The 17,431-nt window shown below is 47.9% G+C and overlaps 1 protein-coding gene across 1 annotated transcript in view; it reads right to left on the bottom strand.

Annotated features, from left to right (window-relative positions):
- NUP210 (nucleoporin 210) overlaps positions 1-17,431 on the bottom strand; it is a 134,165-nt gene that overhangs the window by 98,370 nt on the left and 18,364 nt on the right. Inside the window, exons 2-6 of the mRNA XM_037802788.1 lie at positions 14,943-15,079; positions 13,075-13,206; positions 7,557-7,653; positions 3,222-3,372; positions 1,255-1,387 (exon numbers count right to left, since the gene is read on the bottom strand). Of these exons, the coding sequence (XP_037658716.1) occupies positions 1,255-1,387; positions 3,222-3,372; positions 7,557-7,653; positions 13,075-13,206; positions 14,943-15,079 (650 nt within the window). The remainder of the gene's footprint in view (positions 1-1,254; positions 1,388-3,221; positions 3,373-7,556; positions 7,654-13,074; positions 13,207-14,942; positions 15,080-17,431) is intronic.

Raw genomic sequence — 17,431 nt, 5'->3', positions numbered from 1 at the left:
GAGGAGGGAGCCGAAGGAGCCCAAAAGGTTTGTGATCTTCACTTTTCCCGTGCCTCAGTTTCCTCATCCATAAAATGGGTTGTTAGCAAAATCCCCACCTCATAGGGTTGTTGGGTTATAAAATGAGGGTTAAGTGGGTTACATGAAAAGCACTTAGCATCGTGCCCAACATTTAGAAAATGCCACATCATAGTTCAATGTTATCAGTTAAGGACTGGGCTTTTCAAACCATCTTCTTTCAGATCTCAGTGCCACTTTCTTGTCAGTGGTCGCGTTATCACACCCTTTGGCTTTTTGACACGGTCACCCGTTGCATTCCTTGTTAGGATGCTGTGTCAGTGTCCTCAGAGCTCCACCTTTGAACCACCTTCCTTGTCTGAGAGTCTCAGAAAGCCCCACCAATGGCTGTACCTGCCCTTTTAGAGCTGCTTTCCTAAAAACTAGGGTGAATGTTGGACTCTGGATGGTACATCACAACTCAGCTTCAAACATCCTCACCATGCAAAAAAAGAAAAAGCACACTGTCTACACTCAAGAAACATGAGTTTGTCTCCCTTTGATGAGCTTACTCCTTGTTGGTAACAACTCGGCCCAGATGTAGGAGGTTGTTGACTTCCTAAACCTTCTGAATGATGACGGCAACACTATCACAACTAACCAGACACAGTGCTCCTAGCCGAGCGTGACTTTAAGTGACCCTGTCTATGGCACAAAGCTTAAGCTGCTTGTATGCTGAAGTTCCTACACATGCTTTACCTGACAGCACGGCATCACAGTGGCCTGCCAACTGGGGGAGGGCACCTACCCCTGGACATGTCTGCAGCTACACAGAAGGACTGGCCCTGAGCTCAACACTCTTGCCCCTGAGGCATATTATAACCTGTGCTTTGGCTATTAAATGCATATACACTTAGATGAAATAATTCTTAGGAGGATATGGTGCTACAGTAAGAACACTCATTATCTAAAATACATCACATGCTACAGCACTTTAGAATTTGCAGAACAACTCCACATCCACATGTTTGTCATCATGGCAAAGGCAGAAGGGGCCTGAGGATGGTGAAGGAGAAACTGAGCTCCAGAGAGGGCCCCGGCTTGCCCAAGGTCGTCCGGCCAGTCAGTGTCAGACAGGAGACAAAGCCGACTTGAGTGCTCCTTCCCACAGCAACACAACCAGTGGAGAGCTCTCGATTTTGATAAAACTGAACGGAAAACATCTGTCCCGATCACCGGGTGCAGTGGCTGACCCACCTGTAATTTTTCCTTGCCTGATTTTCTGCACCTTGTAGCGAATGGAGGTCCCCACCATCAGGTAGACATCGTACGCTGGGTTCAGAAGGATGTTCTCCAAAATCAGGAGCCTGACTTCTGCAGGGCGTACGTTCTTGGCATGAAGAAGAGGGCAGAAATGGTAAGGGAGCGTGTGGGGGAACGGGGAGGCAGGGTGGCCAGGAGAAAGAAAGAAAAACTCAAAACCTTTCCAAGATGTTTGCCTAGGGATTGGGAAGCAAAGGGTGAAAAAAAACAAGGTGACACTCAAAACCCCACACCTTCCTATCCCAGAAAGCTCAGGAAAAAATTGTGGAAGATTTTAAATGGAAGAAACATTGCCAGGGGTCCTGTAGTAGAGCACTTCTCCAAGTTTTCTGATTCTAGAAGGGTCTGGGTGTTTCATTGTCTTTAAGCTGTTTGATGACTCTATACATTGTAGAAAACTGATGGTAAAGCAAATGGTTCTGGTCCACAGAAATGCAAATAAATGTTCTCAAATGGAGATGCAGGTGACTATTGTCCCGTGGATGCTGACTTGTTTGCATCTACCTGTAAGTTCATTTCAGGATTCCTGATGACTTATACATATCTCTGCTCTTTGGATTCACCTTTGAAACAGCTGTAACATCCAACTGGTTCCCTCCCTAAATAATAAATTAAATAAAATCCTGGACATGTTTAAAAAAATGCTCTGGGCACCTACCTCGGGCTGGGTTCTGTAGCAGGTGCTTTCTGGAAAGGCCATTTATTTACTGACCATAGGAAGGACGGCAAGTTTGTCTTTCCTGCCCAGTGGTGGTCAGAGCCCGTCCTAGCCCTGGGCATGGCACAGGACCCCAGTAAACCAAAGAGGCAAATCCTAACCACCAAGTTCTGTAACACAGCATGTGTCCATGTTTCCAAAACCCTCCAGGAACTCCCCAAACTACTGGCTAAACCATGAGGGAGAGTGAATCAGAGGAAGCTTCTCGTTCTCTGTTACTTTACAAAATTAAATGGCAAGTGAAGTACCACCTTCCTTCTCCCCTGTGCTCCAGGAACCGTGCAACCAGAAACAAAGACCTCGGTTTGCAGATGGAAAGGAGACGTGGGCCGCGGTCATCTTCCATGACTAGGCGTGATGGGTGTTCACCACAAGAACCAGGATGAGCCCCAGGAGCTTCACTGAACCAGCTCACCTGCTCTGCTTTCATCCACTCCCACCCCTCTCAAAATGGGATGCTGATGGGGAAGCAGGGACTGGTGTGGCTGGGGCAATGTGGGGTGAGAGTAGGGGTGGGGGACCCAGTCCTCCACAAATGGGACCATCAAGCAACTAGTCTCAGGGCTTGAATTGGGGTGGCGGGAAAGGCAGCAGGCAGTACACCTGGGAGGCCCCAGATTTTTTTTTAACAGAGCCCCAAATGCTTGGGTATGTTCCTGTATCTGAGCAGGGGGGCACTTATTGAAAACGAGCTAGTTACTGAGACTCTCTCTTTAGTGCAGCTCCTGGATCTTCCTCAAGATTGAAGAAGGAGCAAATGCTTTGCGATTCTGGAGCTGGTAGGCTCTGGGGCCTTAATCCTTTCTTTCAAAAACAAGCAAAAATATGGAGTCACACTCTAAAGTTTCTGTTTCATAAACAGGGAAACCTTTATAGTATGGCCTGTTGGTTCTACTATTAAATGTGTCCATGGGTGTAAGTGGAACAGTCTGGCTGACCCCACCCCAGGGGACCCGGGGACCCTTGTCCCCCTCCCCCAAGACCCTCTCCTACATCCCCTCCCCATACACCCCCAAACCTCCCCCACCCCTCTTCCCCACACCCCTTTCCCAGCCCCCCTCTCCCACACCCCTCCCTCTGTACCCTTTCCCCACACCCCCTCCCTGGCAACCCTTTCCCCTCCCCACCATATCCCTCCCCTGTCCCCCTCCGCCTGCACACCTCCCCCACCCCCAGGGCCCACCTTATAAACAGCCTCCTGGATGCGCGCCTTGAGTTTGGAGCTCCCCGTCTTCATCCCAGACACCAGGATGGTGTCCCCCTGCTTGGCTACCTTCTCCATCTCTGAGATGTAGGCGGGAGGGATGTACGTAGACTCCAAGAAAGTGAGGATCCTGGAAAAGGAACGTGTCACCAAAGTTCATCCATCAGACGCAATCCGTGGGGCAGGAGACCCTTATACCTCCCCTGCCCGCAGCACCTCCCACTAAGTGCCAGGCATTCGAACAGCGGGTTCGCCCTGGCAAGTGCTGCTGGGAAACACACCCCTGAAACTTCTGCATCAGAATCGCCAGCGTCCTTGTTAAAATCACTTCTTGGCCCCTGGCCCAGGCCTTTGTCCATGTGAAGCCTGGGACTCTGCATTTTATCAAAATCCACCAGCGATTCAGATAAACCCTGACATTCGAGGACCACCTGCTCAGTCCACTTTGCAGGTGGGAAAAGTGAGGCCCATGGAAATTAAGAAGCACGCCCAAGACCACAGAGGGGGCCAGGGCCGTGCCAGCTCTGCCTGTCCCCACAGACCCATCCTGCGATGCTCTAGCCTCCACCCTAGCTAGCTCTCGACTCTGGGATCATATCATATCTTATTCTCCCCAGAGTCAGGCTGTGGGCAGAAGTCCCAGGTTGGGGGAGAAGTCATGGCTGTGGTGGGCTCTCCCTCAGGAAGTGGGCTGGCCTGAGGTCCTTTGGACAGTCTCTCACTTGCAGCCTGCAGTTTGCAAAATAAGCCCACCATCCTGCCTGAACAAGAGCAATCTGTTTGTTAGACATGCTTTCGTTCTTCCCGAGATCTGCCAGGTGCTGTGCTAACACCTTGCTATATTTCCTCGCCCAGTTCTACTAAGTGTCACATGCTGAATTTAATGAGAATTCAGGACAGTCTGGTTCCAACATGCCTTGGCATCTTGGATTTCGGTTCTGTTCGGCTCACATACAGAGCCACCTGGAAGCTTGGGGGACCTGCCCGTGGTAGAGAATGGGGACAGGGAACCAGCCTTCCCTGAGCATCTGGGGTGTGCCAGCCCCAGGGCACACAAATCCTTCCACTAACTCTCACAGTCACCCTAGGAAGTGGGAGGAGGAACGTGAAGTTCCTCAACTAAAGCCACAGGCAAGAAGGGATGAGATCAGGTTTGGAATCCAGGTCTCTAACTTTAAAGCCCATGTTCTCTCCTTGGCTGCTCAGATGTGGCCTCTCTCTCCGAGCCAACTCTGCAAATAAACTCACTTCCCTCCCCCCTACTTGGGACATGATTCCCAGGGGTGTAAACCTCCCTGGCAATGTGGGACATGACTCCCGAGGCTGAGCCTGGACCCAGCTTCGTGGGATTGAGGAAGCCTTCTTGACCAAAAAGGGGAAGAGAAATGAAACAAAATAAAATTTCAGTGACTGAGAGATTTCAAATAGAGTCAAGAGGTCATTATGAGGTTACTCTTATGCAAGGTTTAGCCAGAGATTGCAAATTGCCACAGTATGCCAAGCCCCAAACAACAGTATCCCTGAAAACCCTAAAGAATACCCTGGGTTCTGTCTAAGATTCTATAAACATTTTTCTTAGGAAGTTTATTTTTTCAGAACCTTAAGGCCTCCAGATTGATCCCATGCCAGATAGCCCTGAAACCCAGAGGTATCAGTCTCTCCAAGAAGATCAACCAGTTTCATTCCCCTACCCAACAAGGTCAACACCCCTTTCTAGCACAAAGAAATTAAAATGGCCATTGCCCAAATATCCCTGAAGATTGAGAGAAAGATCAAACAAGAGGGAGGAGGTGTAACCAAGAAATCAGGATTTAACAAATGATTATGACTATTAACTCATTACATAGATTATTCTTTTTAGTTTCTTGTGTATTAGAACAGCCAGAAGGAAATATCTGAAATTGTGGAACATAATCCAGTAGCCTTGATCTTTGATAATGACTATAACTATATAGCTTCTATCTTGTGACTGTAAAAACCTTGTAATGGACAACCCCTTTATCCAGTGTATGGGGAGATGAGTAATAAAATAAAGACATACAGGAAATAAAAAGCCCATGTTCTTTGCTTTATCAAACACTAGAAATTCCAGAGCTGATCCAGGAGAGTTAGGGACTGCTGGTTCCAGCCCACAAATGAGCTCTGACCACAGAAATCTGTTCTCTAGGAACTAGTGTCCAGTAATCCTAGAAAACTCTAATCATTTCCTTAATCCAATGCACCGTCACCCTGGTAAAAGGCCATAGGTCCCTTTGGAGAAGACTGAGAGAAAAATATTATACATTTTTGGCAGTGTAGTAAGGTCCTTCTTCGAAGGGACACAACCTTCCCTTCATCCAAAGGGCTTTGGGTCTGTAAACCGGCTCGAGTCTGGAATCAGTCGAGGAGCCATGACTCTGTTTTGGAGATTCAAGTCAGACTTTGGTTCATTCAGCCTGGAACTCTTCTGGTCATCCAGATCAAGTAAGAATTTAGTTGAATGCCCATCTAATTTCTCTTCTAGGTGCCCCAGGATCAACTAGCCAACACCACAGGTCTCCGTAAGCCAGACTATTCTGATTACTGCTTTGACTCTGCTGTCCGTTATGGTAGCCACGCCCACCTTGTCTTTGGTGACTAAATGCTGCCACTCTGCCTTTCCTTGCACAAACATCAAGGTGTGACATTTGTGGACAGCTATGCACTGAGCCCCAAGAAACGGCTACAACTGGAGCATCTCATATCCCCAACAATTACCCAGGTTCCCGAGCTAGCCCTTTAAAGATGCAAATAAAAGACCAGACTCATACCTCTCTGCAAAATACTTATTAAAGACAAAGCGGAACAAAGTAATGTCGTGGCGGAGAGCCCTAGGAAGACACCACATCACCCAAGGATCACCACGAACAGTCTCCGTTGGCCCCTGGTACAAAGCAATTAGGATACAGAGTCACTGCTGGGATATGCCTGCCAGAGAGGCAATGCTCTGAATCTAATCACGAGGAAACATCGGATAAACCCCAAATGAAGGGCATTCTACAAAATAACTGGATGTCACCTTCACAGGTGTTAAGGCCACGAAAGTCAAAGACAGACCAAGCACCTGGCTCAGGCTAAAGAAGACTAAAGAGACACGATAACATGCAACACGTGACTCCAGACTGGATTTTTTTTTTTTTTTTGCTACAAAGGACATAATTGGGACAACTGGCAAAATCTGAATGAGGCTTGAGAATGAAACGGTTGCAAGTATTGATGCTAATTTCATAATTTTGATGATGGAATTGTGGTTATGCAGGAAAATGTCCCTGATGCTAGTCCCCATACTAAAATAACTGGGGAAAAGGAGGTGACATTTGGCCAACTCACTCTCCCATGGTCCAGGAAGGCCATTTTTTGTACCATATTGCAACTTTTCTGAAGTCTTAAAATTATCAAAAAATAAAAACATTGTCTTCTTCCAGAAAAGCAGCTATACTCTTTTTTAAAATTATTTAAGAAAGAAAGTGGCAATGCAGTAGGGCAGGGGTAAGAGCTCAGCGCCTGGCTCTATATCACCAATGCCCAGTGGTAGACTTTCTGCAATGATGGGTGCGCCATCACGTCTGCACTGTCGAATGCATAGCTGCTGACCACACAGATAATCAGCACCTGAAATGTAGCTAGAGCATCCTACTGTTTTTATTTTATCTAATTTAAATTCAGATAGCTACATGGGGTTAGTGGCGACCACACTGGACAGTGCAGATTTATAGAGATCTGAGTTCAAATCCTTACCAACCTTGGGCAAGTGGCTTACTCTTTCTGAGTCTGTTTCCAGGTAAGAAAAATGGAGAAGACAGTGGCTTCAACAGCCCAGATAGCTGTTGGGAAGGTTAAATGAATCAGGATACTTTCAGTATCCCTTCTAATGAGTCTCTTTGATGCCCAAGTGCTGGGGAATTCAGCCCATTCTACCTGTACAAAGGCTGTCATATAGAGCATCCTAGTTTCAGCCTGTCTCTCCTTTAACTTACCCCCAATGGAAGTAGTGCCTTCTGGGGCCACACACACACGTCCCCTACACTCCATGACAGTCTTTCAGCAACCTGGGACAGCTCTGCAGCCATCTCGAGCTTTCTCTTCTGCAGCTGGACATCCCAAGCTGCCTTCACAGTTTCTGGCAGAGTGAGATGAAACCCATTTCCCTAACAGTCCTGGGGAGTGTCAGCCAGCCTTCTGGGAATAATCCAGGCCCCTCCCAACAAAGAAAGCCCCTGCCCACATGGCGCCAGTCAGTGTCCGCTTCCTGTTTCCTTTCATGGGTGGCCAGGCCAAACAGAGGCTGCTTCTTACCGCAGTGCGTTGTGGGAGTCTGAGAACCCGTCTGCTTCCGTGTCCTTCACGATCATCCAGTCGAAGACCAGGCCAGCCAGGGTGCTAAACGTGTTCCCTGGAAGAGTAGAGGGGAGGGCAGAAATGCATTGGAATTCCAGGAGTCAAGGGAAACGAGAGATCCCATTGCATGTCAGAAATCATGCTTAACCTCCTCCTCCCTGCAAAGGAGGTGTCATGACCTCCAGTTCAGGAAGGGGAAACTGAGGCTCAAAGAAATGTAGTCATTTGCTCCTGGTCATGTGGCCTGCGAGGGGCTGAGCCAGGATTTGAACCCAGGCCAGCCTGCACTACTTCCCTTAGTCCTAACCACTCACGACTGACTCAGTACAGCACGAGTCTACCATCACACCCCCCACCACCACGTGTATACAGCACTTTACAGTTTAGGAGGCCGCTCCTGAGACCTGAGTCATTTTTTCATCTTCACGCCTGCCTGGGGAGTAAATTCCCTCGCCCCTTAATGTGCAGCTGAGGAGAGTGAGGGATGGAGAGGGGTGGTTTTGCATCTTCACCTTCACTGGGAGACTCCCGAGGTCCCAAGGCCTGGGAGAAAGCAAGGCTGGCAAAGAAAATCTTAGCTCTGGAGTCCTGACTTGCCACTTGTGGATGTTTTTACAGGATACCAGAACAAGGGGAGCCCAGAAGGTGATCAGGGACTGAATCTTGGAGGACCATGATGTAGAGCATGTCCTGAACACTCCAAAAAGTCAGGTTTAGTGTAAACTCAATGCCTGGTTCCACAAGGACACCTTGGAACAAACAGAGGAGGAGGTGAGAACTGGTGGCTAATGCTCTGACTTTCCACTAGCCATGGGTTTCTTGCTTGCTTTCTTACCTAGGTAATGCCATTTTTAAGCTTTTGAATTATGTCCCATTGTTTAAAAATGTTTAAATATCATTTACAAATCCAATTTCCAAGTTCCCTTGAAAAAGTCTGAAGATCTTGCAGCCTGAGCCCAATTCCTTTCTGGGAGCACAGACTGGCTTAGCCTCCTTTTTCTGGTTTGCCACAGTCCCCACCGCACCCTAATGTCCACCCCCACCCCACTCCATCTATATTCTCTGCCTGGCCAATGCAGTCATCCAAGTTTTCAGCCCCTCCAAGAAAAGCATCTGGAGTCTAGAAAAGCTCTTTCTACAGTGCAGAATACAAGGTAGCTAGAGTGAAACAGGCCTGGGAGAGCTCAAAGGCCGAATGCAACACGGCTTGTCAGCAAAAATTCCAGAAAACTGTAGTGTCTTGGCCATAAGTCTTCAGGGCATCTGTTATTATGGGAGGCCACTCCCTTACAATCCCCTAGATGACTTTCCATCAACTTGGGGGCAACCGGTCAGAGAAAAGACAAAACCCCATCTATTATGGAAGTAGGTTTGGGAAGATTTTTTTTTTCTCAGAGGTCCAAGGTAGGACCAATATACCCACGTGTCTGCAGAGATGCTTCCAGGGGCCTCCTCAGTGGGAAGAGAAGACACATGGGGTGCAGAGATGGTACAGGATGAGACTGACACCATGGAAGGCAGCCACAAGGACCCCATGGCCTTCTCCCACCAAACCAAAACCAAGGAGAAGGCCCGGCGGGGGCAGAGTTCTCAATCCCTGTGTGTCCATCCCCCCGCCCACCCTTGCACGCACACACTACACTTGTCTGTTTGAGTATTTGCTGACTAAATGGAACTCCAGAGGACACAGTCCATATATCTCCATATCCTGCTGCATATCTGCCAGACAGACACACCAGGGAGGGCTCGGAAAAGTCGAGCCTGGCACCTCCTCTGCCCATGGCCTATAGACCCAACCCTCAGCAAACGGGCAACCCCCGAGGGTCTCTGACTGCCTTCCTTGATCAGGGGAGGATGAGAGACTCACTCTCACCAAGTCACCAAACCTCCACATGGCTGCCCACTGGCCACCACCAAGCTCCACCCCGAGACCCCTGGGGTGCACAGGCCTGACCTCCCCACCCAGACCCCAACAACAGGGATGGAGGGTGGAGGGTATTATGGGGCAGAGGTGTAGCGGGGAGGCCAGGCAGGCCCAGGACACCTGGGGACAGAGAGCAGGTGGCTGAGAAGCCATTGCAGGGAGCCTGGGAGCTGAGGCTCCATTACCCTAGCACCTGCTCCATCATCCTGCAGGACTTGATGTACAAAACACAAGTTCAAAGTAAAGTAGAAAGAACTGCAAGACAGCAGCAGCACAGCATGAAACCAGGCACGGGGACCTTCTGAGCAGGAGGCCCGGGGTGAAGCTGGCCCCGAGGAGAGGAAAGGGAGACTGACTTCTGTTTGACAAATAAAACCCACAGGAGGCTACAGCCTATTCACAGAGTGACTCATTCATTGTGACCCCAGCTCTGTCTGCCCCCAGAGGGGAGAATGAACCAGGAAGACTCCAAGACTGACATGTTCAGGGAGGAATCTGCAGGCTTGGGAGGCAAAAGGTTTTAAAAAAAAAAAACAAAACAAAAAACCACTCCGCACAAAGGTTTGCTTTTTTCATTCAAAAAGTAGCCATTAGCACATACCATGTGCAACACACAGAGAGTCCTTGACCTTGAAGCCTCACAATGGAGAGCTAATATTAACCAGAAATTTTAACTAGGAAAATCCAGTGATACAGTCTTCAGAGGATGCACCTTCCCTGTCCTGGTCCCAAAAGGGCAACAAGAAAAAAAAATTACACAATTCAATTTAACAAACATTTGCTGGACGCCTGCTGGATCCGAAGTCCAGTGTCAAACACAAAAGAGGCCAGAGGAACAAAAAGATGCAGATTCTGCTCTCAAAGTGCTGGACTTTCCAAATAGAGAATGCCCCATAAGCTGAGGACAGGGCCACGGAGGAGCTGGGGGACGCAAGAGGAGGGAGGAACAAATTTCACCCAAGTAATCACGGAGGGCTCCCTGGAAGAGGGAGTACCTGGGGCCCAGAGCTGAGGCTACTGAAACCAGAGATCACAAAGGGAAAGAGGCAGCATGAGGAGAGGTAAGGAGGGGATAACATGAGGTATGTAAAAAAAAAAACATCCATTGTACGTGAAATGTCTAGGATAGAGAAAGTAGATCCATGGTTACAGGGGCTGGGGGGACAGAGAAACAGGAAGTGTTGCCTAATGAGTAAGGGGTTTCTTTTGGGGGTGATGAAAATGTTCTAAGATTAGACAGTGAGGATGGTTGCACAACTCTGTGAATATACTAAAAACCGCCAAACTGTACACTTTAAATGGGTGAATCTTACAGTATGTGAATCTCAATAAAAATAAATAAATAGATCTTTTTTAAAAAAGTGACTTCAGGCAGGAAACAGAACAGAGTGGCCAACACAGGGATTTGCAATCAACAGTTCTGGGGCCAAATATGGCCCTGCTCCCTGATTTTGTTAATAAAGTTTTATTCGCACACAGCCAGAGCTGTTCATTTACATAGGATGCAGGGCTGCTTTAGAGCATCACAGCAGAGGTGAGTAGTTGCATGGGGGGCTCTCTGGCCGGCAAAGTCTAAAACATTCTGGCTCTTCACGGAAAAAGCATGTCAACCCCTGGTCAGAAGGTGAAGTCTGGAGCCAGGCTGGCATGCAGATTCTGTCTCTGCTGCTCAGTCACTAGAGGTCTTTCCTCTTTTGTGTGTGTGCAAACACCTTTCATTCTCTGTGCTCTGTCTCATCACCTGAAACTGAAATGAGCTAGAAGTGACGTGCTAAAGCAGGACTGTCTGGCACCTGGGTGGACTCATGTTGCAGTCTTTTTATTCCCAGGAACAGCTGGGGATCCCCAAAGTTCTTCAGACAAGCTCCCACCACTCACTGCACAGACCTCAGCTTCCCTCTGCTTTAAGACAAGGTGCAAAATCCCACATCTGACATGCAAGACTCTTCTTACATCCTGTCCCAACCTTTGCGTGGGTTCAGCTCCTTACTACCGCCCCACCCTTGCCTCCAAGAGCACAGATTAACTGAATTCCTTGGTGTTCTTGGAAGTTTCTACACATTTTCGTGCCTCTCTGCCATGGTGGGAATGCCCATTCCTGCCTGGCAACCTCCACTTTCCTCAAAGCTCAGCTCACACAATGTCTCTTTTAAAAAACCTTTCCTGACCTCTGGCTACCCCCACCCCTACCTCCAGCTTCCCTCTGCACCCTCTGTGGTCCCACCTCACTTTGCACCCAACTTGACTATAAGTCGTACCCACTACTCCTATGCATGTAAGCATTTATTTGCACGTACACCTCCCCGACGGCCTGAGATTCTGGAGGCAGAGGCCACATCCCTCCCCCACACCTAGAAAGCATCCAATAAATCATCTATTTTACAGAGCAGCCATCATGAGCGCACGTCACACACTTCTCCCCCAATCTCTGCAGCCTCTAAGGTAAGTATCACTATTTCAATTTCATGGATCAGGAGACAGCTTTAGAGCAGTTAAGGCATTTATCTGATGACTGAATAAATGAAAGAAGGAAGGGCCTGGGGAATGTGTTAGAACAGTGACTTGGCCCCCAGGGGACAGTGGCAATGTCCACAGATATTTTGGGTTGTCACGACTTGGGGCGTGCTACTGGCATCTAGTGGATAGTTTTCAGGGATGCTGCTAAACATCCCACAGTGCACCAGACATCTCCTACGACAAAGAACTACCTGCCCCAAATGTCAACAGTGACCCTCAGCTGAAAGATCCTGATCCAGAAAATAAAATTTTAAAAAGTGGGAGCCAGAGTGGTCAGGGAAGTTTTCAAAGTCAAAGCGAGACTTGATTTGGATTTCTGCTTTGGGAAGATCCAATGTCTGCAAGACATTTTTGCTTGGCTTTGACTTTCTTTCAACAAAAATCTTAACCGACAGCGTTCCCCTTGTCTACTTTACAAAGAGGCTAGGCTATGCTATGGCCAAGACGGTCTGCCTGCAACCAGAACAGACCATTGAAGAATTACACACACACACACACACACACACACACACATATACAAGAACAAGCCAATATTCACCTCTGGTGAAGTGAAGAAGCCAAGGGCAGTGCACCAAGCCAACAGCACACACGTGCCCCAGCTCACACACACATGCTCTGAGTCTGGACAAGAAAGTCAAAACCAGCCTGCAAAGCTGAGCAAGGAGAAGCTGAGCAGGGAAAGCATTTCCCGGTATTCACAGTGTAGTTTCCCAAGGAGCCTCTCCCAGCTTCCTATCACTGCCCAAAGCCCCCAGCAGGCTGATTTCCCAAAGCGTTTTTCTAACAAGTAGAATGGCTGAGCACGGGTGCTGGAGGCTGCTGCAGACACCACTGAGAACAAGGAGTGGCCATGGCCTCCATGCCATAGACGGCATGGGGTCACCTGGGAGGTGTCTTCTACCTGCTAAACTGCCCTTCCAGCAACCACTTTGCCTTCCAGACAGAGGTGAGAGGAGAGAGGGCATGGTGACGGCCAACACCAAGCATGGGCTACCAAGGATCAACGGCCAAGGTGGGGACAGGTGACAGCCTCACCTTCAGAGTCCAGAGCCTGGATCTTCAGTTCCAGGGGTGAGTCTTCAAGGTAGAGCTCGCGGGTGGTGGAGACTATCTGAATGTCATGGATGAGGTCCACGATGGCATCACAGCGCAGGACCTGGCCCGTCACTAGGTGAGGTGGGAAACAGAGAGGTCAGCACCAAGGACAACGTCCTGGCCACCCCACCCCCATTCCCCAACAACCTCAAGGGCCTCCCAGGTCAGGGGAGGCTGCTCTTTCCTTCCAAAGTTTTACTCTTAGAAAAAGACTAAAGCAACCAACAAAAGAACAAAATAGGGCTCAAAGCAAAGGAGCACATTAACCCTCAAAAGCCTAGCTGACCACACCTTTGAAAGACAACATGGACGTTCAGAAAGTAAGGACTTTTTGCAGCATTTTCATTGCACACCCGAGTGCCAGCATTTAAAATTATGTGCAAAAAACTCCTCCAGAAAAACTTAGTTTCATTCAGTTAAATGTCAAAGTCTACAGTATGACTAATTAAGCATCCACAAGAAGATGGTGCTGTTCTGAATCGTGCCCCTACATCGGGACTGGGAATTAAACTGGCATTTTTGCACACAGCTGTCAACTATGCTTCTGAGGAAAACGGGGTTCTGTGTGTGCAGATTTTTTACCTGTTCCATAACTAAGATATGTAGGTGACGTTCCCTGAAAAGAATCAAGAGCTCCTGTAAGAATCTCATTATGCTATATAAAATAATTTTCCTCCTTTTCCAGGCACCATATAAAAATACCTGTGCACTGTCAGTGAGAATGGTAAATGGGTATTCTCTTGGGACACACTACAGCCCATGTATCCAAAAGCCTCAAAAATATTCCCCTGCTGTGATTCTATCTATTTGGGAATTTATCTTAAGAAAATACCCTGAAAACATCCAAAAAGTTCTCCATATAAAGATATTTATTTCTATATATCAAGCTGAAACACACATCTGAAAACAAACTAAATGTTTAATATAAGGGGCATTGCTGAGAATGCTTAGGACAGCCTTCTATTAAGGATATTACTATTCCCTATATTAGTTATTGCAATAAAAAAAGTTTAAAAAAATAAAAATAAATTTTAAAAAATTAAAAAAATATTACACGACCAGGAAAATTAATACCATAACAAAATTAAAACTTTTTATATCATGGTAGGTGGGGGAAAAGTGTGATAGAAAACTTTATGAATTGTTTTCTAATTATTTTGCAAGCATCATGTATATTCAATAGGGGGAAATGGAAGGAGTGGTTTCGTAGATATAACAAATTTGTTTTAACTTGCTACCCATGAAGAGCTACTTGGCCATCCAATAATAATTTAGAAGTGAAAGCCAGACTCCACGACAGGGAGAAGGTTCAAAGTGCAGGCCATGGTGCATGTCTCTGGGTATGTATTTGTGTGTGTATCTGTGTGTATATCTGTGGGTGTGTATCTGTGCGGGTGTGTATCTGTGGGTATGGGTCTTTATGTATCTGTGTGTTTGTATCTGGGAATGTGTGTCTGTGGGTGTGTGTCCGTGAGTAAGTATCTGTGTGGGTATGTATCTGTGTGGGTGTGTGTGTGTGTATCTGTGTGTGTGTCTGTGGTGTGTGTCTGTGGGTGTGTATCTGTGTGGTGTGTGTCTGTGTGTGTATCTGTGAGTGCATGTCTGTGGGTGGGTGTGTTGCTTGCTCAGCATCCCCGTCCTGATGTGGTCTGCAACATCAGCATCCTCCCACCATGTGCTCTGACAACTCCTGTGGCTGCAGGGCTGTACAGGGCATTTCCCCTTCTCTCCTCCCCTGGGTGGCGCATCGGAGCCCCGGGCTTAGCAGAGAGCTGGGGTCCCACACTCGGCATCGCTGGAGCCCTTACTGATGTCCTCTGCGAAGATGATGCTGGTCAGGCGGGTGGGCTGGGACAGGCGGGCCTGGACCACGGCCTTCCGGGAGCACTGTTGCTCGTCCAGGCCCAGCGGCTCGATGCTGGCCACCTCCGGCCGAGTGGACGACCTGCAGCGAGAGGGCGCAGCAGGGGAAGTTATTCTGGGCACTACCCATATGTCAGCAGCAGAGCTGGGACTCAAAGTCAAAGCTGGGTTCTGAGTTCGAGACTCCAACACAGAACACAGCCTCCTGCCAGCTGAGACCCAGAGGAGAAGCGGGGGGTTCAGCCAAGCCCTTCCAACAAGGCCACCCAAGGGCACATGGTCCCCCACTGAGCAGACTGGATACCTAGAAATAAACTATACATTATCAGACTGTCACGATACAGCCACCTCTAACACTATCCCATGCATACGGAAACGATTTTCAATCAATGGGAAAACTGCTTGTGAGATGGAATAAAGAGGAAACCCCCATGTATCTCCACCTAGTTCTGACCTGGAAGCAGCAGACTCTCAGGCATCAGCTCCCATCCCCAAATGCATTCTACAAAACTTGGAGAGCGCTCCCTGAAATGACGACGACAATTCTAGAGTCAAGTCCTGGTACGTTGGGAGCTAACAGTTTAACGAAGGTGGGGAGAAAGTCAGATAAATGCATAAATAAATTAAACGGCCAACTCCATGAGATGATTTCAGATGAGACGAGCCAGGCCATGAGAATGACAGGATGGAGGACAAAGAGACCGGGGAAGAAGTTCTGCTTTGTGGCAGTGCCTCAGTTCCTCATCTGTAACGTGGGGAAAACAACAGTCCCGGGGTTGACGTGAGATATAAACAAGTTGCTGTGAATAAAGCGGACAGCATAGAGAAAACACAAGGTGAGCATGTGTTGTTAGCAGTATTTGCAGATGGGGTGTGCAGGGAAGCCCGTCTGGGAGAGGCATCGAGTGGGGACAAATGCCACCCAAAGACCTGAGTGTTGCAAGCGGGGGACCACTCAGCCAAAGCCCTGAGCGGCACCTGCCTGGCATGCTCTGAGATGAGAGAGGCCAGTGTGACCGGAGCCCTGGGGGGCCAGGAGATGGGTCAGGGGCTGAGATCGGGGAGGTCAGTCCACAGAGCAGTGTTGAGGGCCACGGAAAGGTGTTTAGATTTTAATTTTCAGAACAATGTAAAGCCAACAGATGTTTCTGTGTATGTGTGTCTGTGCGTGTTTATTCTGGTAATCTATATGAAACATAAAATATACCATTTAACCATTTTTAAGTGTGCAATTCAGTTGTGTCAATCACATTCACTACGTTATGCTCCCATTACCACCATCCATTACCAAAACTTTTCCATCAACCCCAAAAGAAACTCTGCAGCCCATAGGCACTAACTCCCCACTCTGCACAGGAGGATTTTTTTTTTAAACTCAGTTTTATTGAGACATATTCACATACCATACAGTCATCCATGATATACAGTCAACTGTTCACAGTACCATCACATAGTTGTGCATTCATCACCCCAATCTATTTTTGAACATTTTTCTTACAACAGAAACAATGAAAATAAGAATAAAAAATAAAAGTAAAAAAGAACACCCAAATCACCCCCCCATCCCAACCTATTTTTCATTTAGTTTTTGTCCCCATTTTTCTACTCATCCATCCATACACTGGATAAAGGGAGGGTGATCCACAAGTTTTCACAATCACACTGTTACCTCTTGTAAGTTACATAGTTATACAATCGTCTTCAAGAGTCAAGGCTACTGGGTTGCAGTTTGATAGTTTCAGGTATTTACCTCTAGCTATCTGCACTGGAGGGTTTTAAGTGGGTAAGCACGCTAATCCAACTCACACTTTACACAGAGGAGAAGATCCTGCCCTTGGGGAGCTTATAGTCTAATAAGGGGACATGGGAAAAGGGTACCCCTCATAGTGCAGAACGTTCACACTCATTTCAGAGTGCTGCACTCAGGAAAGCTTTGCTTCCCTCCCTCCACCCTTTACTTAAAAACTCACTGGAACATTAACTTTCTGGGGTATTCAGCAGGAAACATTAAAAAAAATTGCCTGGTGTGAAAAAGCAATGGTGTGAAACACACCAAAATAGACGTCTCCAGATCTCCGGGCTTGATGCCAAGCGCTTCTCCCAGAACCAGGAAGACACAGCCTGTACCCCTAAACACAACCAAAAGATGCCCCCGGTCACACAAACATCACCAGACATGAGCCGAGTGGCTTACAGCGAGTCCGAAGATGGATCGTCCACCTCCACCGAAAGTAAACCTCACCCACCAACTGGGAAACCTAAGCCCCCAAGAAGATGCACATGCAGTCCTCTCTTTGAGAGACTTCTGAGCAAACGGCATTTCAGAAATGAAAGGAAGACAACAAAAACAGATATGAACACGCACAGATGAGAAAGCGAGAGAAGGTGCTGCGTCAACACGTCTCACAGCAGGCTAGAATACACTCTGACAGCA

Source organism: Choloepus didactylus, chromosome 1 (genome assembly GCF_015220235.1).
Source record: "Choloepus didactylus isolate mChoDid1 chromosome 1, mChoDid1.pri, whole genome shotgun sequence".
In the NCBI taxonomy this organism is placed as follows: domain Eukaryota; kingdom Metazoa; phylum Chordata; class Mammalia; order Pilosa; family Megalonychidae; genus Choloepus; species Choloepus didactylus.
This window is presented reverse-complemented; position numbering and strand designations above follow the sequence as displayed.